The 23,735-nt window shown below is 47.9% G+C and overlaps 1 protein-coding gene across 1 annotated transcript in view; it reads left to right on the top strand.

The window, feature by feature from the left end:
- LOC126297531 (sulfide:quinone oxidoreductase, mitochondrial) overlaps positions 1–23,735 on the top strand; it is a 74,123-nt gene that overhangs the window by 5,041 nt on the left and 45,347 nt on the right. Inside the window, exon 2 of the mRNA XM_049988439.1 lies at positions 16,234–16,339. Within this exon, the coding sequence (XP_049844396.1) occupies positions 16,234–16,339 (106 nt within the window). The remainder of the gene's footprint in view (positions 1–16,233; positions 16,340–23,735) is intronic.

The following is a 23,735-nucleotide window of genomic DNA, read 5'->3' as shown; positions in this document are numbered from 1 at the left end:
CACACTATCATCTGTGTTTATAATAGTCACATTCAATATGTACAGTATTCAGCACATCATGAAGTTATGCTTCTGTAAAGCAGATACTGACATCTGCTATACCAGTAGTATATTTCTGAAGATGACAGAGTAATATGATGAAACTGGTAAAACAAAATAAATTTCCTAATTATGCAACTATGACAATTTTATTCTGAAACAATGGTGCAGTTATAAATGCCAAAGTCAGAAGCGAAAGATGAAAAGATAGAATATATGATATACTGTATGATTGCAAACAATGGATGAAGAGCAACAGATGGATTCCATATTCCTACATTTCCAAAAAGCATTTGACATGGTGCCCCTCTATAGATGGTTAATGGAGGTATGAGCATATGGAGTAGGTTCCAGATATGTGAGTAGCTCAAAGACTTCCTCAAAGACTTCTTAGCTAATGGACACAGTATGTTGTCCTTGGCAGTGTGTCTTCATCAGAATATCATCAGGGGTGCCCAAGGGAAGTACGATAGGCACCACTGTTATTTTCTGTATATACTGTGCAACAAAATTAAAGGACCAGTTTTTTTTAAATCCTTACACTCAGGCTCAGTGACACTTTAAACAGCAAGGTGTCAACAAATGTGGCAAAAAAAGCCACAGCTAAGAAGTTCATGTAAGCTTTAAGGTGGGTTAATGGTGTCACAATGGCACCGAATTGTACCAAAATTCTGCCAAATGCCTCAGGGGATGTGTCACACAATAGGTAGGTTGCCACACCCTGTCCTTCCCATGTTTCACCCTTCTTTTACTGTCTCTGTGATAGAGGTCAGAACCATGACAGCCAGCATTGAATTCATGAAGTTTTCGTATAGGTAGCCGAGGGAAAAAATTTCAGACACAACACTGCTCAGAATCGACGTGAAAAGGCCTCAGGGGTGGCATAAAGAGCATCAGTGAAACCACCCCTTACTTTGGGGCACTGATTCTCACACATTTTGCTGTCAAAAATGACAGAGTGCAGTGTGATGAGCAACAGGATGACCTTCTTGACAACATTTGATACTGCTACCACCTCCTCAGCATTTCAGCCCTAATCTGAGGACAGCATAGGGCTGCAACCCCATTGAACATGATCTGATCTCTCTGGAGAGTAATGTGACTGCAATTTTTGCTCTGGTATGGGGTATCCACTAGCAACTTTTCAAAAACCATTTTATGAAATTTGAATGTGATTCAAAGAAACAAAGGAGTTATATGTGCCAGTGTGAATGGAACAACAACATTTCTGATATGAAGAAATAGCATACCAGTTGTGCTAAAAAAAAAAAAAAAAACAATTTTTAACACAACAGTGTGCTATTCATTTCTTCACATCAGCATTCTTCAAAAACTGTTGCTGAAAATGTAAGTGACACATATGGTCTTAAGGCGTAAATCATGATTCTGTCTCAAAAAAGCTTAAACTTGATTAAATCAGTTTATACTGCTTATGATAACACTCAAGAAACAGCTTGCAGAGAGGTTTCTGAGCAACTCAGACAGTGTTGGAAAGAGAAAAAATAATTCCTGCATGGGGAGAAATTACGGATGGCGTGCCACAGGGTTCAGTTTTGGATCTTCTTGTATTCCTTATATACGATTGAGATCCCATGTTGATTTACATTTTATTTATTCCCATCAACATGGTGCGTCATACATACTTTCTGTGGAAGGAGGGTGTGAACAGTGGAAGTTCACAGGCAATTGATGACAATATGTGGACAGAGTGCACTGTTCCGAAAAACTGAACAGCTGGGTGGATGGATGGAAAAGTGACTGCCCATCAACGGAGAAAGGAATCAGTTCTGGGAGGAAAGAGACTGTGGTAACACCAGTCAACATTTCATGAGTGGAAAAGCCTATACAGGTGAATAGGTGCATCACATTTACAGAACTGGAGTTGGCCACAGGACTTACCAGAAGCACTCGGCACCACATAGTTCACAAACACCTTAATCTTGGGGATGTGTCTGCCAGGTGGGTGCCTAAATCCCTGAATGCAGCACAAACACAACAGTGCAAGGACATATGCAGCAATCTCCTTCAACACCATAGCTAGGATCTATTACATTTCATGTCCAAACACGTGACACAATGAGACTTGGCTCTGCTACCATGAGGCAGAGACTAAATCCCTATCAGTCTTTTGGGACACAGGTGGAATCCTCCTCATTCACTGGCTGGAACCAGGGACCACTATCACAGCACGGCATATGTAGACACACTTCTGAGGTTGCACCATGCAATTCAAAACAAACATCCAGGAGACTGGGCAAAGGAGTGCTCTTGCAGCATGACAGCTGTTGTCCCCACAATATTTGGACAACCACAGCTACCACTGATTACATGGGGTTCCAGGTATTGCCATCCACTGTATTCTCCTGACTTGGTCCCTTCCAGTTACCAACTATATGGATCTGTAAAAAAACCTCTGCCCAGACATCATTTTGCATACGTCCAAGAACCGTGAGCACCTGTCCTGCAGAGAGAGAGAGAGAGAGAGAGAGAGAGAGAGAGAGAGAGAGAGAGAGAGAGAGAGAGAGAGACTCCAAAATAGTGCTTTGAGAAGGACGTACATAAATTACCACATTGGTGGTGCGAGTGTGTGCAGTTTAATGGAAGCTATGTTGAGAAAGAGGATGTGTCTGTCAAGGCATAGAGGTTGTTAATGAGTGTAAATCAATATGGATTGCCCCTTGCGTGTTAATGACCTTTTCACTATGATGAAAGTTTTATAATTAATCCTATTCGAGACAGCAACAAAATGAACTTTCAACGTTTTTCAAAGAATTGAGTGATTTCCCTTCTTAATTGGGAAAAATATACACTCCTGGAAATGGAAAAAAGAACACATTGACACCGGTGTGTCAGACCCACCATACTTGCTCCGGACACTGCGAGAGGGCTGTACAAGCAATGATCACACGCACGGCACAGCAGACACACCAGGAACCGCGGTGTTGGCCGTTGAATGGCGCTAGCTGCGCAGCATTTGTGCACCGCCGCCGCCAGTGTCAGCTAGTTTGCCATTGCATATGGAGCTCCATCGCAGTCTTTAACACTGGTAGCATGCCGCGACAGCGTGGGCGTGAACCGTATGTGCAGTTGACGGACTTTGAGCGAGGGCTTATAGTGGGCATGCGGGAGGCCGGGTGGACGTACCACCGAATTGCTCAACACGTGAGGCGTGAGGTCTCCACAGTACATCGATGTTGTCGCCAGTGGTCGGCGGAAGGTGCACGTGCCCGTCGACCTGGGACCGGACCGCAGCGACGCACGGATGCACGCCAAGACCGTAGGATCCTACGCAGTGCCGTAGGGGACGGCACCGCCACTTCCCAGCAAATTAGGGACACTGTTGCTCCTGGGGTATCGGCGAGGACCATTCGCAACCGTTTCCCTGAAGCTGGGCTACGGTCCTGCACACCGTTAGGCCGTCTTCCGCTCACGCCCCAACATCGTGCAGCCCACCTCCAGCGGTGTTGCGACAGGCGTGAATGGAGGGACGAATGGAGACGTGTCGTCTTCAGCGATGAGAGTCGCTTCTGCCTTGGTGCCAATGATGGTCGTATGCGTGTTTGGCGCCGTGCAGGTGAGCACCACAATCAGGACTGCATACGACCGAGGCACACAGGGCCAACACCCGGCATCATGGTGTGGGGAGCGATCTCCTACACTGGCCGTACACCTCTGGTGTAGTGCACGGTACATCCAAACCGTCATCAAACCCATAGTTCTACCATTCCTAGACCGGCAAGGGAACTTGCTGTTCCAACAGGACAGTGCACGTCCACATGTATCCCGTGCCACCCAACGTGCTCTAGAAGGTGTAAGTCAACTACCCTGGACAGCAAGATCTCCGGATCTGTCCCCCATTGAGCATGTTTGGGACTGGATGAAGTGTCGTCTCACGCGGTCTGCACGTCCAGCACGAACGCTGGTCCAGGTGGAAATGGCATGGCAAGCCGTTCCACAGGACTACATCCAGCATCTCTACGATCATCTCCATGGGAGAATAGCAGCCTGCATTGCTGCGAAAGGTGGATATACACTGTACTAGTGCCGACATTGTGCATGCTCTGTTGCCTGTGGTTCTGTCAGTGTGATCATGTGATGTATCTGACCCCAGGAATGTGTCAATAAAGTTTCCCCTTCCTGGGACAATGAATTCACGGTGTTCTTATTTCAATTTCCAGGAGTGTAGTATACTCAGCTACGTACAACAAATACAATAACATTTGATAAATGTAACACAGGAACATGAATCTTTGGATACAGAAGGCTTCATGAAATTTGTCTGTTTGAAAAAGAGACTGTATCATGGACATACCACTCTACTGCTCAGTAGAGGAGTAGCTGTTTGCAGAGATATTGTTAGTATGTTTATTGGGCTGCAATTCCATGGGAGACTAATTTCTACCAGAGAATGTCTATTCTAATACTGAACTCGATAAGAACAGGTGTTTAAATTGGTTATAAGCCAGTAATTGCTACCATCTGTGAAAGGAATACCTTACACTAGTGACAAAGATGACGATTTAATTCTTCAAGGTGATAGTGCTGGGCTACGCATGGGCTATCTTATGAAGTAAATCTTCAGCAACAAACAGTTCAGTACACGGAGTAATAAGTATGATTCTCTGAGAACCAGCCTTCCTGCAAGTCTTTTGTACTGATTTCTTTGTGTACTGTCTTAGGCATTTGGCTGTGCAATGTCACTTCATATTTAACTACAGGAAGCAAGGATCATGTTAGATAGTTAATGCAGTTCTGATGATGAGTCATCCAAATGGGGGTAAATAACTTCTGACCATCCACAGGGTTCAACTCTGGGACCATTCTTGTTCTTGCTATATACAAATTGCCTATTTTACACTGTTAAATAAGAAATAGTGCTTGTTGCTAGTGACGGAAGCATCATAATTAAGCTTCAGCAACACAACAAGTAATAAACGAAATGTTCAAAAGTATTATTGATTGATCCACAGTAAATGTTTCCCCCTGCGGGTTCGGGGGTTAGAATAGGCCCGCGGTATTCCTGCCTGTCGTAAGAGGCGACTAAAAGGAGTCTCAAACTTTTCGGCCTTATATGATGGTCCCCTGTTGGGTTTGACCTCCATCTCTCAAAATTTTCCGAAGAGCGAGCCGATTGGGGAAGGGCGCCTTACTTGGTGCATTGTGTTCATCTTGCGATCAGACCTTTCGCCAGCTTATACACCATTGAACTGCAGTCCTGTCCGCTCTCCATCTCTTGGGCATGACTCTTTTTCTGTGTGCAGATAACACCTTGCACTGTGCAGTGCCTCTTTCTGCACCGACGGCGACCATGGACCACATGTTACCTAACATCCAGCACGGTAGCCAGTCTGTTGTGGTGGGGCCGCCATGTACCCTGTTGGTTGTAGCCCCCTGACAACACAGGGATCGCTCTACTGATGCCTGCGCCGTTAACTCCCCACGTATGCCAAGGAGTAGATGCCTATCCAACTGGGGTATCGGGACTCCCGGCAACGGCCATCCTGCCAGGTGGCTCTTGCCGTGGCTGGGTGGCGCCCGTGGGGAGGGCCCTTGGTCGGAGTAGGTGGCATCAGGGCGGATGACCCGCAATGAAGCGTGGTACATCGTCTCTCGCTGGTGGCCAGCCGCCAGCAGTCTCTAAGCGTTCTCGGGCTCAGTTTAACGCTTAGAAGTACGATCCGAAAACGTTCCCCTCCCTGGCCACACCATGGGAGGAACGTAAGTCTCAGGATGGCAGTAGCAGTTATTCGCCCCACTTCTTAGTTTGTACGAGGGTTGATGGGGAGTCTTTTCTCTCCACAAAGCCTCAGTTCTTCGTCGAGCATTTAGAGGACAAGTTTGGGGAGGTGGAGGGCTTGTCAAAAATGTGCTCTGGATCAGTCCTGATACAAACGGCATCCTCTGCCCAGTCACAACGGTTACTCGCTTGTGACAAGTTGGGGGATGTTGCCGTTACGATCACACCCCATAAGAGTTTGAATATGGTCCAGGGAGTTATTTACCATAGGGATCTTCTTTTGCAGTCTGATGAAGAGCTGCGCGCCAATTTAGAGCGCCGAGGTGTACATTTCGTCCGGCGCGTCCATCGGGGTCCAAAGGAAAATCAGATTGCTACCGGTGCCTTCATCTTGGCCTTCGAAGGGGATACATTACCGGAAAAGGTCAAGGTGATGGTCTACTGATGTGACGTTAAGCCCTATATCCCTCCCCCGATGCGGTGCTTTAAGTGCTGGAAGTTCGGCTATATGTCTTCTCGCTGCACTTCCAGCCTCACATGTCGAGATTGCGGACACCCATCACATCCCAATACTCCATGTGCCCCACTCCCATCTGTGTCAACTGCGGGGAGCACCATTCACCTTGCTCGCCAGACTGCCGAATTTTCCAGAAAGAGCGTAAAATCATGGAATACGAGGCCCTGGACCGACTAACCTATACTGAGGCCAAGAGGAAATACGACCGACTCCATCCTGTGAGAATGAAATCTTCCTACGCTGCTGCTACAACACCTGTGCTAACCCCGTCTGTTTCTCCAATTGTGGCCGGATCGACGAGTAGTAAAACTCCTCCTGCCCCCTCACCAGTGGGGGGCTCTACCCACCGGGTTGCTCCTGCTCCACCTACCTCAGGAGCAACACCATCCCACCCATCGGGGACGTCTGTCCCCACTTCTAAGCCGGAGAAGTGTCCAACTTCTTCGGCTTCCCACGCTCGCAAGGGGTCCCTTGGGTCCCTCCCTTCCCAGGTTTCCGCCAGAGAGAAGGCTGACGACCGACAGTGGTGTAAGTGCCCGCAATCGGCTGGTCGTAGGGCTTCACGATCCTCCTCCGTCCCGGAGACTGAATTGGTGAAGCCCTCCCAGTCGGTGCGACCCAAGGAACGGCGTGAGAAACCAAAGAGCAGCTCTCAGCCCCAGGAACTCGCGGTGGCAGCCATCCCACCGCAACCTTCCAGCTCAGCGTCTGAGGATGCGGTGGAGATTCTGGCGTCCGCTGAGGACCTCGATCTCGCCGGTCCATCAGACGCCATGGAAAGAACTATCACAGGTGCTAAATCGGAGGCAGCAGGTGACCCAGCGGCGTAATGTCCCTTCCCAGTCCCGTCAAGCCTTTCTCAGCCATGGACAACACAATCCTCCAGTGGAACTGCAGCGGTTTCTTCCACCATCTAGCTGAGCTCCGCCAACTTATCAGCCTTCACCCTTTCCTCTGCATTGCTCGCTCTGTAGGAAACTTTGTTTCCGGCAATGCGAACCCCCGCCCTCCATGGCGATCGGGGTTATTATAAGAACCGGGCAGCTTATGAAAGGGTGTCTGGTGGCGTCTGCATCTATGTCCTGAACTCTCTTCACAGCGAGTCTGTATCTCTCCACACACCTTTAGAGGCTGTCGCTGTTCGGGTGTGGACGCCACAGGATGTTTCCGTCTGCAGTCTTTACCTTCCACCGGATGATGTTGCGCAGCATGTCCTGGCTGCTCTGATAGCCCAATTGCCGCCACCTTTCTTGTTACTGGGCGACTTTAACGCCCATAACCATCTGTGGGGTGGGTCGGTGGCAACAGGTCGAGGCGCCATCGTTGAGCATTTATTGGCGCAGCTCGATCTCTCGATATTAAATGATGGTGCCTTCACACGCTTCAGTGTGGCGCATGGCACATATTCCGCCATTGACCTTTCCATCTGTAGCCGTAGCCTCTTACCGTCTGTCCAATGGAGAGTGCATGATGACCTGTGTGGTAGTGACCACTTTCCGATCTTTCTGTCACTGCCACAGCGTCAGTCTTCTGGGCGCCCTAGCAGATGGGCTATGAATCAGGCTGACTGGGACTTGTTCTCCTCCACTGCCACTATTGAGCCTCTCTCTAACGATGCCATTGATGCAGTGGTTCAATCGGTCACCACCGGCATCGTTACTGCCGCCGAATCTGCCATTGCCCGTTCTTCTGGGTCCCTTCGGCGGCGGACTGTGCCTTGGTGGTCGCCTGAGATCGCTGAAGCGATTAAAGCTCGCTGGCGGGCGCTCCAGCGTCACAAGCGACATCCCTTAATCGACCACCTTATCGCCTTCAAACGGCTGCGTGTGCGAGCCCGCTGCATTATCCGCCAATGCAAGCAGGAGTGCTGGGAGCGGTACGTGTCCACCATTGGCCTCCGTGTCACTCCATCGCAGGTCTGGGCCAAGATTCGCCGCCTCTATGGCTATCGGACCCCTGTCAGTGTCCCTGTGCTCTCACTGAATGGAGCAGTTTGTACTGATTCTGACGTCATTGCAAACCGCTTGGCAAAGCACTTTGCTATGAATTCCGCTTCTGCCAACTACCCCTTGGGCTTCCGCTCCATTAAGGAGGGTATAGAACGTCGGAGTCTTTCCTTTCGCACTCACCATCCTGAATTGTACAATGTTCCATTCAGTGAGTGGGAATTTCGAAGTGCCCTCGCCGCTTGTTCTGATACAGCTCCTGGGCCAGATAGCATCCACTCTAAGATGCTGAAACACCTTTCAGTGGACTGGCAGCGACGCCTCCTCGATCTTTACAACCGCATTTGGGTCAAGGGTGAGTTTCCGTCGCAATGGCGGGAAAGTCTTCTTGTTCCCAGTCTGAAACCATGGAAGAACCCTTTGGAGGTGGACAGCTACTGTCCCATTAGCCTCACCAACGTTCTTTGCAAGTTGCTTGAACGGATGGTGAGCCGGCGCTTGCATTGGGTACTGGAGTCTGGAGGCCTTCTGGCTCCGTCTCAGGGTGGGTTCCGTAAAGGCCGCTCTGCCGCTGACAATCTGGTGAGCCTGGAGTCGGCCATCCGTACTGCCTTTGCCCGCCGTCAGCATCTGGTTGCTGTCTTTTTCGACATGCAGAAGGCGTATGATACGACATGGCGTCATCACATCCTTTCTACGCTTCATGGATGGGGTCTTCGGGGCCCTCTGCCGATCTATATCTGCAATTTTCTGTCGTATCGTACCTTCCGCGTGCATGTCGCGGCCACATATAGTTCCTCCCAAGTCCAGGAGAACGGTGTGCCACAGGGTTCTGTTCTAAGTGTGTGTCTGTTTTTAATAGCTATTAACGGGCTTGCTGCGGCTGTGAGAAATACTGTCTCCGCTTCCCTGTATGCTGACGACTTCTGCCTTTACTACAGCTCTATTGGCATTGCAGCTGCTGAACGTCAGCTACAGGGTGCAATCTGCAAGCCGCAGTCTTGGGCTGTAGCGCATGATTTTCAGTTTTCCACAGCCAAGACCTGCGTTATGCATTTCTGCCGGCGACGCACTGTTCCCCCGGAGCTGCGGCTTTATCTTGACGGCGAGCTTCCTAAAGTGGTGGAGTCCCATAGGTTTTTGGGGATGGTTTTTGATGCCCGGTTGACTTGGCTGCCTCATATTCGGCAGCTTAAACAGGCGTGTTGGCGGCATCTAAATGCTATGTGATGCCTGAGCCACACCAGGTGGGGGCCGACCGATCTACTCTCCTACGGCTTTACCAGGCGTTAATCCAGTCCCGTCTGGACTACGGGAGTCTGGCTTATGGCTCAGCATCCCCATCTGCGTTGCGGGTGCTGGACCCAATCCTCCACAACGGGATACGCCTTGCCACTGGTGCCTTCCGAACCAGCCCTGTGGACAGTATACTTGTGGAGGCAGGTGTCCCTCCACTGCGGTTATGACGCCAACAATTACTGGCTGCTTATGCTGCCCATGTTTTTAGCTTGCCCGGGCATCCAAATTATCGTGTCCTGTTTCCGCAGTCCGTCGTCCATCTGCCAGAACGTCGGCCTCGGTTGGGTTGTCCGATCGCCGTACGTGTCAAATAGCTTCTTTCCTGGCTTGGGTGTCTCCCTGTTCAAACTCCTTTCCGGGCCCCTCTGCATACACCCCTGTGGTGTGTGCCTCGCCCTTGCCTTCGGCTCGACTTGGCACATGGCCTGAAGGACTCAGTCCCTCCAGAGGCCTTCCGATGCCGCTTTTATTCCATCCTGGCCACGTATCAGGGCTCTGGCGTTGTCTACACCGATGGTTCGATGGTTGCTGGTCTAGTCGGTTATGCACTAACTCTAGGGGACCATTCTGAACAACGTTCGTTGCCGGCTGGCTGCAGTGTTTACACACGCCATCTTTCATGCCCTAGAGTATATCTGCTCCTGCTCAGGTGAGTCCTTTATTATCTGTAGCGATTCCCTGAGTGGTTTACGAGCTCTTGACCAGTGTTTCCCTCGTTCTCGTCTGGTGATGGCTATCCAGGAGTCCCTGCATATTCTCGCCCGTAGCGGCAGGTCTGTGGTCTTTGTTTGGACCCCAGGCCATGTTGGTATACCCGGCAATGAAACTGTTGACCGCCTGGCGAAAGAGGCCACCAGTGCGCCATCTCTGGAGATTGGCCTCCTGGCGGCTGATTTGTGGGCAGTCTTACGCCGCAAAGTTCTCTCGTTTTGGGATGCTGAATGGCGCGGTCTGACCACCCCTAACAAACTCTGTGCCGTCAAGGACACGACAACTGTGTGGCGGTCATCCATGCGAGCCAACCGCAGGGACTCAGTCGTCCTTTGTCGGCTCCGCATTGGCCACACCCGACTCACGCACAGTTATTTACTGTGTCGTGAGGATCCCCCTCTTTGTCGTTGTGGGGCATCCTTGACGGTGGTCCATATTCTGTCGGAGTGCGCCCTTTTAACCGTGCTCAGGCAGACTCTTGCAATGCCTGACACGCTCTATGCTCTTTTATCAGATGACTCTGCCATGGTGGACTTGGTTTTGTGTGTTATTCGGGCAGCGGGTTTTTATCCTTTAATCTGAGTGTTTTTTTTTTAAGTGTTGATTCTGGCTTTTAGCCTCTGATTTTAAACTGAGTTTTTAAAGTGTTCTTGGTGGTTGGCTTTTCCTCTTTTTCTCTACGGTCGGCCAACCACCGTCACACTGTGTGTTTTAATTTGTTTTGTCTGGCCTCTGTCAGAGTATTTCATGTCTTGTTTCGTCTGCTGTCTTTCCTGTTGTTTGTTTTTTATTCTCTTCGGGTGGTTTTAGTTTTTATGGAACAAGGGACCGATGACCATAGTAGTCTGGTCCCTTTAATCCCACAAACCAACCAACCAACAGTAAATGTTTTGTCACTTAATTTAGAAAAAAAACATAGGTCATTCATTTCTGTACAGTGTGGACACACTGTCATCTGTTAGTTATAGAAATGGGGATTTCGTAGGTCATCTTCACATCTCTCTGTAGCCCTTCCTTGTCAGAATTTGATGTAGGGATAGAATCAGGATTGCTGTCTTCGAAAGAGCTCCTCAAGTTATAGCTATTCCTCAGGAAGCCTGTTAAACATGTCTTTGTTCGAATTGAGGAGTCCTGTGAAGTGATCCTTGTTTGTGAATTACTTTTGTATTTGCTGTTTCACTTCTAGTCCCACATTATCTTCTCGTTGATTACAGTTGCACTAAAGAAATTAGAAGAATGGTCTGCTACAGCAGGTTTTAATTTCTCCCCTGAGAAACTGTGTATATTAAAGTTTAATTGTGATCATTCTGTTTTCAGCTCTCATCTGAAGTTGTAGGGTACTGTTTTATTGACTCGGTGAGGTCGCTGGGTCTCATATTTGACATAATACTGACTTTGCTCTCAGATTTAAGGTAATTGAAAATAAGAGCCCTTACAGCACTTGGTATCATGAAGTGTTTGGTGCAGACAGATCATCCTTGCTGCAAATTTGAGTTTCATACACACTGTCTAGACATGGTTGCATGCTCTATAGTGACTCAGTGCAACCACCATATTTAAAAATTCGAGCTCAAGTTGCTTCTGACATCACTGGCTTTTTCTGGAACTATTAATATGTGTGCAACCTTGAAATTTTACAAAAATCACTGCTATATAAGCAAAATGGCAAATGACTCTAGGTGTATCATGAATAAACATACAGAAGCACGTCTGTAGCTAAGCACTGCCCTGGATGTTGTTGAAACCCAGTATAATTTTAGACTTGACAAAACTGCAGTAAACTATTCGCTCCAGACTATGTATCTAAGACCTTGACACATTATACAAGTGAGGTATCCGAGGCCTGCTCCCAATTTTTATCCAGAATTTCCTGTCGCTTCGTACTTTAGTTAGTGCCTCCCATAGTTCCCCCTATGTCCAGGAGAATGGAGTCCTGCAGGGCTCTGTAATGAGTGTATCTCTACTTTTAGTGGCCATTAACGGTCCAGCAGCAGCTGTAGGGCCATCCATCTCACCCTCTCTGTATGCAGACAACTTCTGCATTTCGTACTGCTCCACCAGTACTGGTGTTGCTGAACGGTGCGTACAGGAAGCCATCCACAAGGTGCAGTCATGGGCTTTAGCCCATGACTTTCAGTTTTCAGCCGCAAAGTCATGTGTTATGCACTTCTGTCGCTGTCGTACTGTTCATCCAGAACTAGAACTTTACCTTACTGACGTTCCCCTCACTATAGTGGAGACGTAATCGATTTTTAAGACTGGTTTCGACACCCGATTGACTTGGCTTCCTCACCTTCATCAGCTTAAGCGGAAGTGCTGGCAGCACTTCAATGCCCTCCACTGCCTGAGCAACACCAACTGGGGTGCAGATCGCTCTACACTGCTGCAGCTATACAGAGCCCTTGTTCAATCCCACCTTGACTATGGGAACCTGGTTTATGGCTCGGCGGCACCCTCAGCTTTATGTTTACTCAACCCAGTGCATCACTGTGGCATTCGACTAGTGACGGGAGCTTTTACGACGAGTCCAGTGATCAGCGTCCTTGCGGAGACTGGAGTTCCAACATTGCACGTCAGGTGTGCACAACTGCTCACCAGTTAAGTTGCTCACGTTCATAGTTTTCCTGCGCATCCGAATAACTGTCTTCTTTTCCCACCCACGGCGGTTCATATCCTGCAATAGTGGCCCACGTCACGGCTTACAATAGCAGTTCGTGTCCGATCCCTTTTATCTGAACTGGAATCCTTGCCTTTACAACCTATACTTGAGGTACATTCGCGTACACCTGCATAGTGTACACCTAGGCTGCGGCTTCGGTTGGACCTTTCACATGGCCCACAGGGCTCAGTTCACCCGCGGCTCTCCACTGTCACTTCATCTCAATTGTTGACATGTACTGAGGCCATGAAGTGATTTAGACCGACGACTCGCTGGCTGATGGTCACGTCAGCTTCACGTATGTCCATGGAGGACATATTGGACAGCTTTCCTTGCCTGATGGCTGCAGTGATTTCACTGCAAAGCTGGTGGCTATATCTTGTGCTCTTGAATACGTCCGTTCATGCCCTGGGGAGTCGTTTCTTCTGTGTACTGATTCCTTGAGCAGCCTACAAGCTATCGACCAGTGCTACCCTTGTCGTCCTTTGCTAGTGACCATCCAGGAGTCCATCTATGCCCTGGCACGGTCTGGTAATTCAGTGGTGTTTGTGTGGACCCCAGGACACGTCGGAATCCCAGGCAACGAGCTTGCTGACAGGCTGGCCAAACAGGCTACATATAAACTGCTTATGGAGATGGGAATTTCAATAACTGACCTGCATTCGTTTTTACATTGCCAGGTTTTTCGGCTTTGTGAGATGGAAAGGCATAGCTTCAGTATGCACAACAAACAGCATGCTATTAAGGAGACTGAATGTGTGGCAGTCCTCCATGCGGGCCTCTCGCAGGGACTCTGTGGTTCTCTGCCGGCTCCACATTGGCCACACTTGAGCAACCCATGGCTACCTCCTGTGCCATGAAGACCCGCCTCAGTGTCGATGACGAGGCCAGTTGACAGTGGCCCATATTCTGGTGCACTGTCCCACTTTGACTGCTGTGCAATGCAATCTTTGGTTATCGGACTCATTGCTGCTAATTTTATCTGACAATGCCTCATTGGCTGATTTAGTTTTACGTTTTATTCGTGAGGGTTGGTTTTATCATTTGATCAAAATTTTAGTGCATGTCCTTTGTCCCTCTGTGTCCTCCACCCTAGTGCTTTTAGTGTGGAGGTTTTAACCCTTTAACTTCTCTGGACGTGTTAATGTGTGCGCCTTTGTACCTGTCCCTGTGTGCTCTCAATGTGTTTGCGTGTGCCATCTGTCCTTCTACCTGGTACTCTGAACGTGTCTACACTTAGAGATGTTCAGAGTACCAGGTAGAAGGACTGGTGGTGTGTGTAAACACGTTCAGAGCTCACAGGTACAGGTACAAAGGCACGCGCGTTAACACGTCCAGAGCAGTGATAGGGTTAATGTGTTGCAGAGTGGCTGGCTTCTCCTTTTTATTGTCATGGTCAGCCAGCCATGGTAATATGTTTTGTCATTTTATTGTCTTCTACCTGTTTCTTGCATTTCTGTGGTTGTCTTCTCCCCTTTTTTCCATTTTAAGAGTTTGTTGCCCTTCGGTCATTCTTGTGGTTTTTCCTTTATCTCCATTTTTTGTCATCTGTCTTGCTTGTTTTATTCTCACCCTTGTGGTATTGTTTTATTTGGAACAGGGGACCAATGAACTAGCTATTTGGCCCTTCCCCTTCTTTTGAACCAACCAGTCAGTATACATATAATGACAACCATCAGTAACAATCTGCAATCTGTGTGTGTGTGTGTGGGGGGGGGGGGGGGGGGGGTGATAACTGGACAACAACTTACACATTTCATCGAATGAAAGCAACTCAGGTTCCTGGATTTGGCCTAAGTGACAAATCTGAGGAGAAATCCAAAAAAGTAACAAAGTCTTACACATTTGCTTCAGTGAGACCAAAAGCAAGAAAGTGTTGCTGAAGCCACTTCCCATAAGTGTCGCAGTCTTTGACCACATTATTGTAAAGGGGGGAAAGGCAGCAGGTATTCCAATGGTGTGGAAACCTGCCTAGTCAATGTTTACAACACGTTGAAGGTAGCAACTGTAAGACACTGCCGCCGCTGTTGCTGCTGCTCAAGGACAGATTGGAGCACTGTGCCTTCATGGGCAGAAGAATGGAAGGAACAAGCAGACCGAGCATGTAAAAGTGAACACCGCACTTGTCACCAGTTCTTTCATACTGTAAGACACAAAAAATAGCACTGTCACAATGAACCAAAGTCTATTCTTCTTCCTAACACAAGCCAACAAAAGTTGAGAATACAGAAACAAACGTAGAAGCAATCCAGGTACTGACACAAGTAGTTGCTGACAATAAGTATAAACACAATATAAGGGCAAGTGCCTGTTGTACTGCACTTATAAAGAGGAAGGCTCCAGTAGACAGCACGGCAGATGCTGTGCTGTGTGTACAAGTAGTGTGGCTGGCCCATGCAGATGCTGTTGGCGAATATTCAAAGTAAGAGTGCCGGCGGCCTGGTGCCATGGCATGTATCCAAGTATTACATAGCAATAATGATCATATCTGGTGTCTGTTCTCATGCTTCATATAGGCAGCTGTTTAAAAAAATTGGGTGCCCTAACAACTGGCCTTACAAACAATTAGGCATTATTTGAAAATAATAATAGAAATCATAAGTATAACACTAAGAACAGAAATAGCTTCAAGGATTCACATTTATTAAAGTTTGTTCTAGATTAAGATTCAAACAAAAAATCCAGTTATGTAAATGGCCAGCATGTAGCCATATTTTCACATACAAAATGTATGATATTTGTGACCTTACTGACATGTTCCACATCAGGATGAAATGTCACAAATATTATCCAGACAGTGCAGAAAAACTAAAATTGTTTGAGATGCTCTTGGGAGGCATGCTATTACTTGCAGCCCTTTTGCCTAGACTCTTGCTGTGTGCCTAGTGGATTTGCGGGATAAGTACCTTTCGCTTCCTATGGAGTTTATCAGCACAATCTGCATACATCATTTTATCTATTGTATTTCTGCTCAGGCTAATAACAATGTCTGTTACTTGTGCTATACCAAAATTGCATGTAAGTTTCATACATTTCAAAGACATTTTATGTCAAAACACAAATTTTTATTTGGGTCTGTGGTTTCAACATTTTATTGATGTGATGTGGTGTCTAATACTCTTTAGCTATGTTTCATTATTTTCTATTCACGTTTTTGCCAAAATATTAGTGTGATATTTGCTTAATTAACCTAGTGGAAACCAGTGTATTATTCAATGAATAAAATTTGTAACTTAACATGTATATCATGTCTGTATAGTGTTACTGGATAGTTATTTTCACATAAACAAGATAAATACAACACAAGTTTATGTGTGTGTTTCAGTTGTAAACTCTTGGTGGTGGGTGCAGGATCAGCGGGCTGTGCAACAGCTGCCATGTTTGGCAGATTACTGCCAAAACATAGTGTTGTACTGCTTGATGCTGCCAAAGTAGGTAACATCTGCATACCTTTTGATAGCATAAACAGTTCTGCGTAGTGTAACTTTGGAAAGCTAGCAGGGTTTTGATTAAGGTAGTGTTGGAATGCACTCATAGTTTAGACCAAACACAGGAACACTATTATTAACACTTTTTAACTCAGGCCGATGGAGAATTGTTTCAGACAGCAGCAGATATTTATTGACACTAATCTGTGTATAAAGATTTAGATCAAAAAGGTAATTTGTTCTCAACATTTAGTGACTTCCTCTATGTCTGAACTGATATGTACAAAAGCAGTGGTCTACCAGGAAAAGACCCTTTTTTATCTACTGAACAGTGGTAATATGAGAAGCTACTGGAGACCATACAAACTGTAGTCACTGCATACTAATAATAAAAATTTTGGATTTAATACTGCAGAATACAGGAGGACATTTCTTTCCATTTAGTGATTCATGGACAAACCAACATTTCATGTAGCAAATATGTGTGACGACAAGAAAGTTGAAATGACAGAAACGAATTGTTCTGTGTAGAAGAAAAGAAAAAAAAAAAATATTTTCCACCACCTCTTTGTTGAAGTTTATGGCCATATGTTTTCTGCCAACCATACACTGGGTTAAAAATGTATTTTCATTTTGTTTGAGAATACTCGAATGACACCTTGAAATATTAAGCCATTTATTTAGAAAAAATTATGGATGAGGTCAAGTGGCCAAAGAGGTTACTGACTTGCAATCAGGAGGATGACAGTTCAAATTCGAGTCCAATCATCCAAATTTAGGTTTTTCTCAAATTTCCCTAAGTCACTCCATGACAATGTTGGGATTCTTTGAAAGGACATGGTTGATTTCCTTCCACATCCTTGACCCCTCCAGGAGGCCCACAGGTGTCATGTGGCTACATGTGTGGTGTACACACTATTACAATTTTTCTTCTCCCTTGGCCTGCATTCTCTTTCCCATGCCCTCTCTTTTCCTATCCTAACTCCCATCCCTCTTGTTGCCCCCTCTTTCTTCTTTGGTGTTTCCTTTAGATGACCCAGCTATTTCCTCGGTTCTGCTACTCCTTTACAGTCTCATCTCATGTTTCCACTCTCCGTTTTTCTTCGGCTTTTTCTGGAGACCCTTGGGGTTTGACCTCACTTTCTAAATTGTTTCAGTAGCATGAGCATTTGAGGAAGCATCCTCCCCCCCCTCCCCCCCCCCCCCCCCCCCACACACACAGAAAGTTCATCAGCACAGTAGCCAGTGCATGTGGTGGGGCTGTTATGCACTCATCTGGCTGAGGTCCCTAACAACACAGGGATCACACTTCTGATGCCTCAGCTGTCACTGACTTCTGTATGCTTAAGATTGGTTGCTCATCATTTTGGGGCACCGGGAGTGCTGGCAACAATTACCATGCCACGCAGCCCTTGCTGTAGTTGGGTAGCACCCACGGGGTGAGTCACCAATTGGAGTGGGTGGTACCATGTCCTGTTTTTGCTTCCTCAGCCTTACCCTTGATGGCGACCCCCTGGGAAAAGGACCAAGAACACTGGCTTGGGCGAAAACCCTTGCCTCGTACTTGGTTTGTTCCAGGACAGACGGGGAAATTTTCACCACTACCAAACTGCTCTTTATTTGTAGAACACATCGAAGATAAGAATAGTTAAGATGACTCCCTTACTAATATGCAATCTGGCTCCCTTCTTAGTAAAACATCTTCTGCCAGTCAATCAGCTTCGCTTTGTGCTTGTGAGCTCTTAAGAGAAATGACATCGTGGAGAGCATTAATCCTCACCAGTCCTTTAATATGACGCAGAGCATTATTTTCCACAGGGACCTTCTCCTTCAATCTGATGATGAACTCAGGACTCAACTGGCACGGTGGGGCATTCATTTTGTCCAGAAAGGTCCTAAGGACAATTGTGTTGATACCGGCACTTTCATCCAGGCTTTTCAGGGGGATAACCTTCTGGAAAAAGTGGACCCCGGAAATTGCTGTGGCTATTAAAGACCACCATTGTGCCCTCCTGTGCTACAAACGGCATCCATCTTTCAACCACTTCCTGGGCTTCAAACAGTTTCATGTCTGTGTCCACTATCTTCTTAAACACCAGAAATGAATTTGTTGGGAATTAAATGTTGCCACCATAAGGCTGCGCACTCCCTCTTCACGCGTATGAACAAAGATTAGGTGTATTTTTGGCCACTGTCATCCTACAGGTGCCCCAAGAATTTCACTGAATGGTATTATCCTCACCAGCCTGGACTCTGTCGCGGGGCATTTTGCTTGGTATTTCACCCAGGCCTCAGCATCAGTCCACTATCAACCTGCATTGCATCTTCTCAAACACTGTTGGGAGCGATTCCCTGTGTCTTCTATTTCCTGTCTCCTGGAGCCTTGTAATGGTCCATTTAGCAAATGGGAAATTCACCAGCACCCTTGCTCTCTGTCCCGATATGGCTCCTGAACTGGACTGGGTGCACAATAAAATGCTTAAACATTTATTGGTGGCTAACCAATGCCACAAATTGCCCTTTTTAACTTTCTCTGAAGCGAGGGGGAATTCCATTCCCAATGGTGAGAAAGTCATTATTCCAGTTTTGAAGCTGGGTAAACAGCCTAACTGATCAGTTTAACCAATGTTCTTTGCAAGTTACTTGAATGCAATGGGAATCAAAGGCTGTATTGGGTCCTCAAATCCCGGGACCTGTTCCCTTCAACACAGGGTGCTTTTCACCAAGGCCACTCAGTATGCTGTCCGAATGACTTTTGCCTGTTGTCAAGACCTTGTTGCAATCTTCTTCAATCTGCATAAATGCCACATGGCATCACCACATCACCACCACCTTATATGAGTGGGGCCTCGGTTGGTGGCTCGCTCTGGATTTTTATCCGGAACTTTATTTCATGTTGCACTTTTTAGGTACAGTTTGGCACCTCCTGTAGCATCTTTACCTCCAGTAGAATGGTGTTCCACAGAGTTCTGTTTTGAGTGTCCCTCTCTTTTGGTGTCTATCAGTGGTCTGGCAGCAGCAGCTGTGGGACCTTAGTTGTCTCCCTCTTAGTATGCTGATGACTTGTGCATTTGTTTTTGTTCATTCATGATGGGTGTTGCTGAACACAGACTGCAGGGAACAATAAACAGAGCACAATCTTGGTATCTCTCACATGGCTTCCAGTTATTGGCTGCCAAACCTTCGTTCACATTTCCATTGTCATCGCACAGTCCATCCCCATCCCAACCTATACCTTAATGGCCAGTCCCTCAATGTGGTGGACTCTCGTTTTTTGGGACTGGGCTTTGATGCCTGGTTGACACGGTTTCCCCATCTTCGTCAACTACAGCAGATATGTGGTCGCATCTCAGTGCTCTTTGATGCCTCAGCAACACTGATTGGGGCAAGGGCCACTCTACTCTCTACCCCCCCCCTCCCCTCCCCCTCAGGGGATACGTGCGTGGCGAGCACGGGGCCACGAGCTATTGCAGCCTTCCTTCTCTCCAGGGGTGCATTTCCTTCCCCTTCCCCCCTTGCTCCTTCCTCCTCGCCCTCTCCTCTCCCTCTCTTGGTGTCCTTGCTTATGTTGGCCCCCGATATCCTCCTGGTTCCGTTGGTTTTGCAATTTAGCTTTGTTGCGTAATTACCTCCTCCTTTTGGCACTCCCTGGTCCCCCTCTGGGGTTCGACCTCCATTACTAAATTTCTCTTCCGTAGTGTGAGCCATTTGGAGAAGAGCACCTTCTCCGATGTGTGCCCTCCTAGTACATTCCACCTTTCTTTCATGTTGTTGTCTGATGCTAGGGTGCATAGCCAGCACGATAGCCAGCCCGTGTGGTGGGGTCGCTATGTACCCTTTTGGTTGAGCCCCCAGAACACACAGGGATCACACTTCTGATACCTGAGCTGTGACCTCCTCATGCAAACCTTGGAGTGGTTGCTCGTCATCCTGGAGCATCGGAACTCCTGGCAATGGCTGCCATGCCAGGCGGCCCTTGCTGTGGCTGGATGGCGCCCGTGAGGAGAGCCCCTAATCAGAGTGGGTGGTATCAGGGCGGACACTATGCAAATGAAATGCATACGGGTCCAGAACTCTGGTCATTCTTCTGCGGCTGTCTCTCTGTGTGGAACTGATTCTTTCAGTGCTGCTTCTCTTGCCCCTTTGACCTTCCCTTCCATGGCTACCCCCTGGGAAGAGGGTCAGGCCCGTCGGCTAGGGGCAAGACCTTTCCCCCCTATCTGGTTTGCACCCAGACTGACGATGATACTTTCACACATTACCCAACCTTTATTCTTTGTGGAACAGATTGAAGACAAGTTCGGCGAAGTGGACTTCCTGAGCAAGATGCGGTTGGGTTCGTTGCTGATCAAAACTGCTTCAGCTGCCCAGTGTGCAGCCTTACGTGCCTGTACCCATATTGGCACAATTCCTGTGTCCATTACCCCCCACCAGTCTCTAAATATGGTTCAAGGTGTGATTTTTCACAGGGACCTCATCCTTCACACTGATCAGGAAGTTCGGGACAATCTCGGATGGCGGGGTGTTCACTTTGCTCGGCGTGTTCAGAAGGGTCCTAAGGACAATCGCATTGATACTGGTGCCTTTATCCTGGCCTTTGAAGGGGATACCCTCCCTGAGAAAGTAAAGATTATGGTTTATCGATGTGGTGTGAAGCTGTACATCCCACCTCCTATGAGGTGTTTTAAGGGCTTGCATTTTGGACACGTCTTCCCGCTGTTCGCAGGCCCATTTCTGTGGTGACTGTGGACGTCCACTCCTTGAGGGGAGACCCTGTGTTCCCCCTCCTGTGCGTGTTAATTGTTATGGCAATCATTCTCCATGTTCACCAGATTGCCCTGTATATAAGAAGGAAAAGAAGATACAGGAGTATAAATCCCTTGATTGTTTAACCTACGCAGAGGCTCGTAAAAAGTATACACGTCTTCACCCTGTGTCCATGACGTCTAGTTATGCTTTAGTTACGTCTTCATCCCTTCCTTACCCCAATCCCAGACCCCTCTCCTCTCCTCTCCTCTCCCCTCCCCTCCCCCGCAGCTCCCACACCTTCTCCTCTGGGCGCTGCCCCCCCCTCCCGAGCCGGAGAAGTGTCTCACTCCTTCGGTGTCTGCCGGTCAAGGGCGCGCCTTCCGGGATGCCGCTCCTCGGCACCTTCCAGGCCAAAGGTCTGCTGCCACGCGACGACCACGGTCCGTCGGCCCCCAGGTCACCCGATCTCTTTCTGTTCCCGATCTAGCTGCAGCTGGCTCCTTTATGCCACACAGCCCTCCTCGATCTCAACCAGAAAAAAAGAAGAAACATAAGTCCCGGGACAAAGAGCCTCTGGTGTCACCAGAGGTCCCATCTCCGGCTTCACCACCAGATTCTGACCTGTCGTTCATGGATGTCGCCCCTTCCTTCTCGGTGACGGGTGGTGACCTAGCGGTATGACTGGCTTTAGCCTGTTCAACCCCCATTTAAATCATCGTTCTGTGGTTATCCAATGGAATTGTAATGGATACTACCGTCACCTTCCGGAATTGAAATCCCTTATTTCGTCTTACTCTGAAGCTTCTGTGGTTCTACAGGAATCTCATTTTACTGATGATCACTCACCGACCCTCTGTGGATTCCATGTTTTCTGTTGAAATCGGGTTGGACCCCGGCAGGCTTCTGGTGGCGTTTGTACATTGGTCCGTACAGACATTGCTAGCACGTGGATTCCTCTTCAAACTACATTGGAAGCGGTTGCTGTTAGGGTCCACCTGGACTCTGAGGTCACGGTTTGCAGTCTTATCTCCCTCGTGACAGGACTCTTATACCTGCTGCCTTAACTGCCCTTCCTCAGCAACTTCCTCCTCCCTTCCTCCTTCTCGGGGATTTTAATGCTCTTCATCCCTTGTGGGGCAGTGCATTTCAATCTAGACGAGGTCTTCTCTTAGATCAGTTTATTACAGACCATGACTTGTGTCTCCTTAATGATGGCTCCCCTACTCATTTCAGTGCCAGTCATGGTACCTTTTCTGCCATTGATCTTTCTCTTTCGTCTCCCTCTCTCCTCCCTTTATTACTATTACACTGGTCGCCACACAACGACCTTTGTGATAGTGACCATTTCCCATTGATTCTCTCTCTCCCTTCCCACTCACCGATGGACAGGTTACCTCGTTGGTCTATCCAACACACCGATTGGCCTCTATACACTGCACAGGTCATGTTTTCTTCCTCTTTGTCGGGTGGTATTGATGACGTCCTACGTGCCGTGTCTGACGCGATTGTTCGCACTGCTAGCCTTGCTGTACCACGCACATCTGGATCATTTCGTCGCCGGCAAGTCCCGTGGTGGAGTACGGCCATTGCCATTGCCATCCGGGATTTCTGTAGTGCTTTGCAACATCTTAAGAGGCACCCATCCGTTACCATCCTTATTACCTTTAAGCGCCTTCGTGCTAAAGTCCGTTATTTAGTCAAACAGAGCAAGCCGATATGATGGGAACAATTTGTTTCTTCCCTCGGTACTACTGTCCCTACGTCACAGGTATGGGCTACACTTTGCTCTCTCCAAGGTTGCCATTGGCAGTCCACCTTCCCAGGCCTTCACCTCCCAGATGGCCTTTGTATAGACCCATTGATTCTTGTGGAACATCTTGTGACCCATTTTGCAATGGCATCAGCATCAGCCTCCTATCCGGCTGCTTTCTTTCACCGGAAACAGTGGGCCGAAGCTTCCACCTTATATTTTACCCCTTGTCAGTCAGAATCTTACAACGAACCTTTTACTGAATGGGAATTTCTTTCCGCACTTTCTTCTTTTCATGATACGGTCCCGGGCCCAGACTCCATTCATAACCAACTGCTTCAACATCTCAGTGCTCCACAACGGCAACATCTTCCCCGGGTGTTTAACCGTATGTGGCTCCAGGGTGACTTACCTTCTCAGTGGAGGGATAGCATTGTGGTTCCTGTCCTTAAGCCTGGTAAGAACCCCCTATTTGTTGACAGCTATCGGCCAATTAGTCTGACCAATGTTGTTTGTAAGTTACTTGAACGGATGGTAGCCCGTCAGCTCAATTGGCTCCTCGAATCTCAGGATCTATTGTCCCCTTACCAGTGTGGCTTCCGAGAGGGACGGTCTCCAATCGATCATTTATTTCGCTTGGAATCGGCAGTTAGGCAGGCTTTTTCCCAGCGCCGCCATTTGGTTGCAGTATTTTTTGACCTACGCAAGGCCTATGACACGGACTGGTGCCATCACATCTTACTTACCCTTCATCAGTGGGGTCCTCGGGGCCCACTCCAGATTTTTATCCGCCAGTTCCAGTTCCATCGGTCATTCAGGGTTCGGGTTGGTATTGTTTTTAGTTCTCCATGGACCCAGGAGACGGGCATCCCACAGGGTTCTGTCTTGAGTGTACTTCTT

The sequence above is a fragment of the Schistocerca gregaria genome, chromosome X (genome assembly GCF_023897955.1).
Source record: "Schistocerca gregaria isolate iqSchGreg1 chromosome X, iqSchGreg1.2, whole genome shotgun sequence".
NCBI classification, from domain to species: domain Eukaryota; kingdom Metazoa; phylum Arthropoda; class Insecta; order Orthoptera; family Acrididae; genus Schistocerca; species Schistocerca gregaria.
This window is presented reverse-complemented; position numbering and strand designations above follow the sequence as displayed.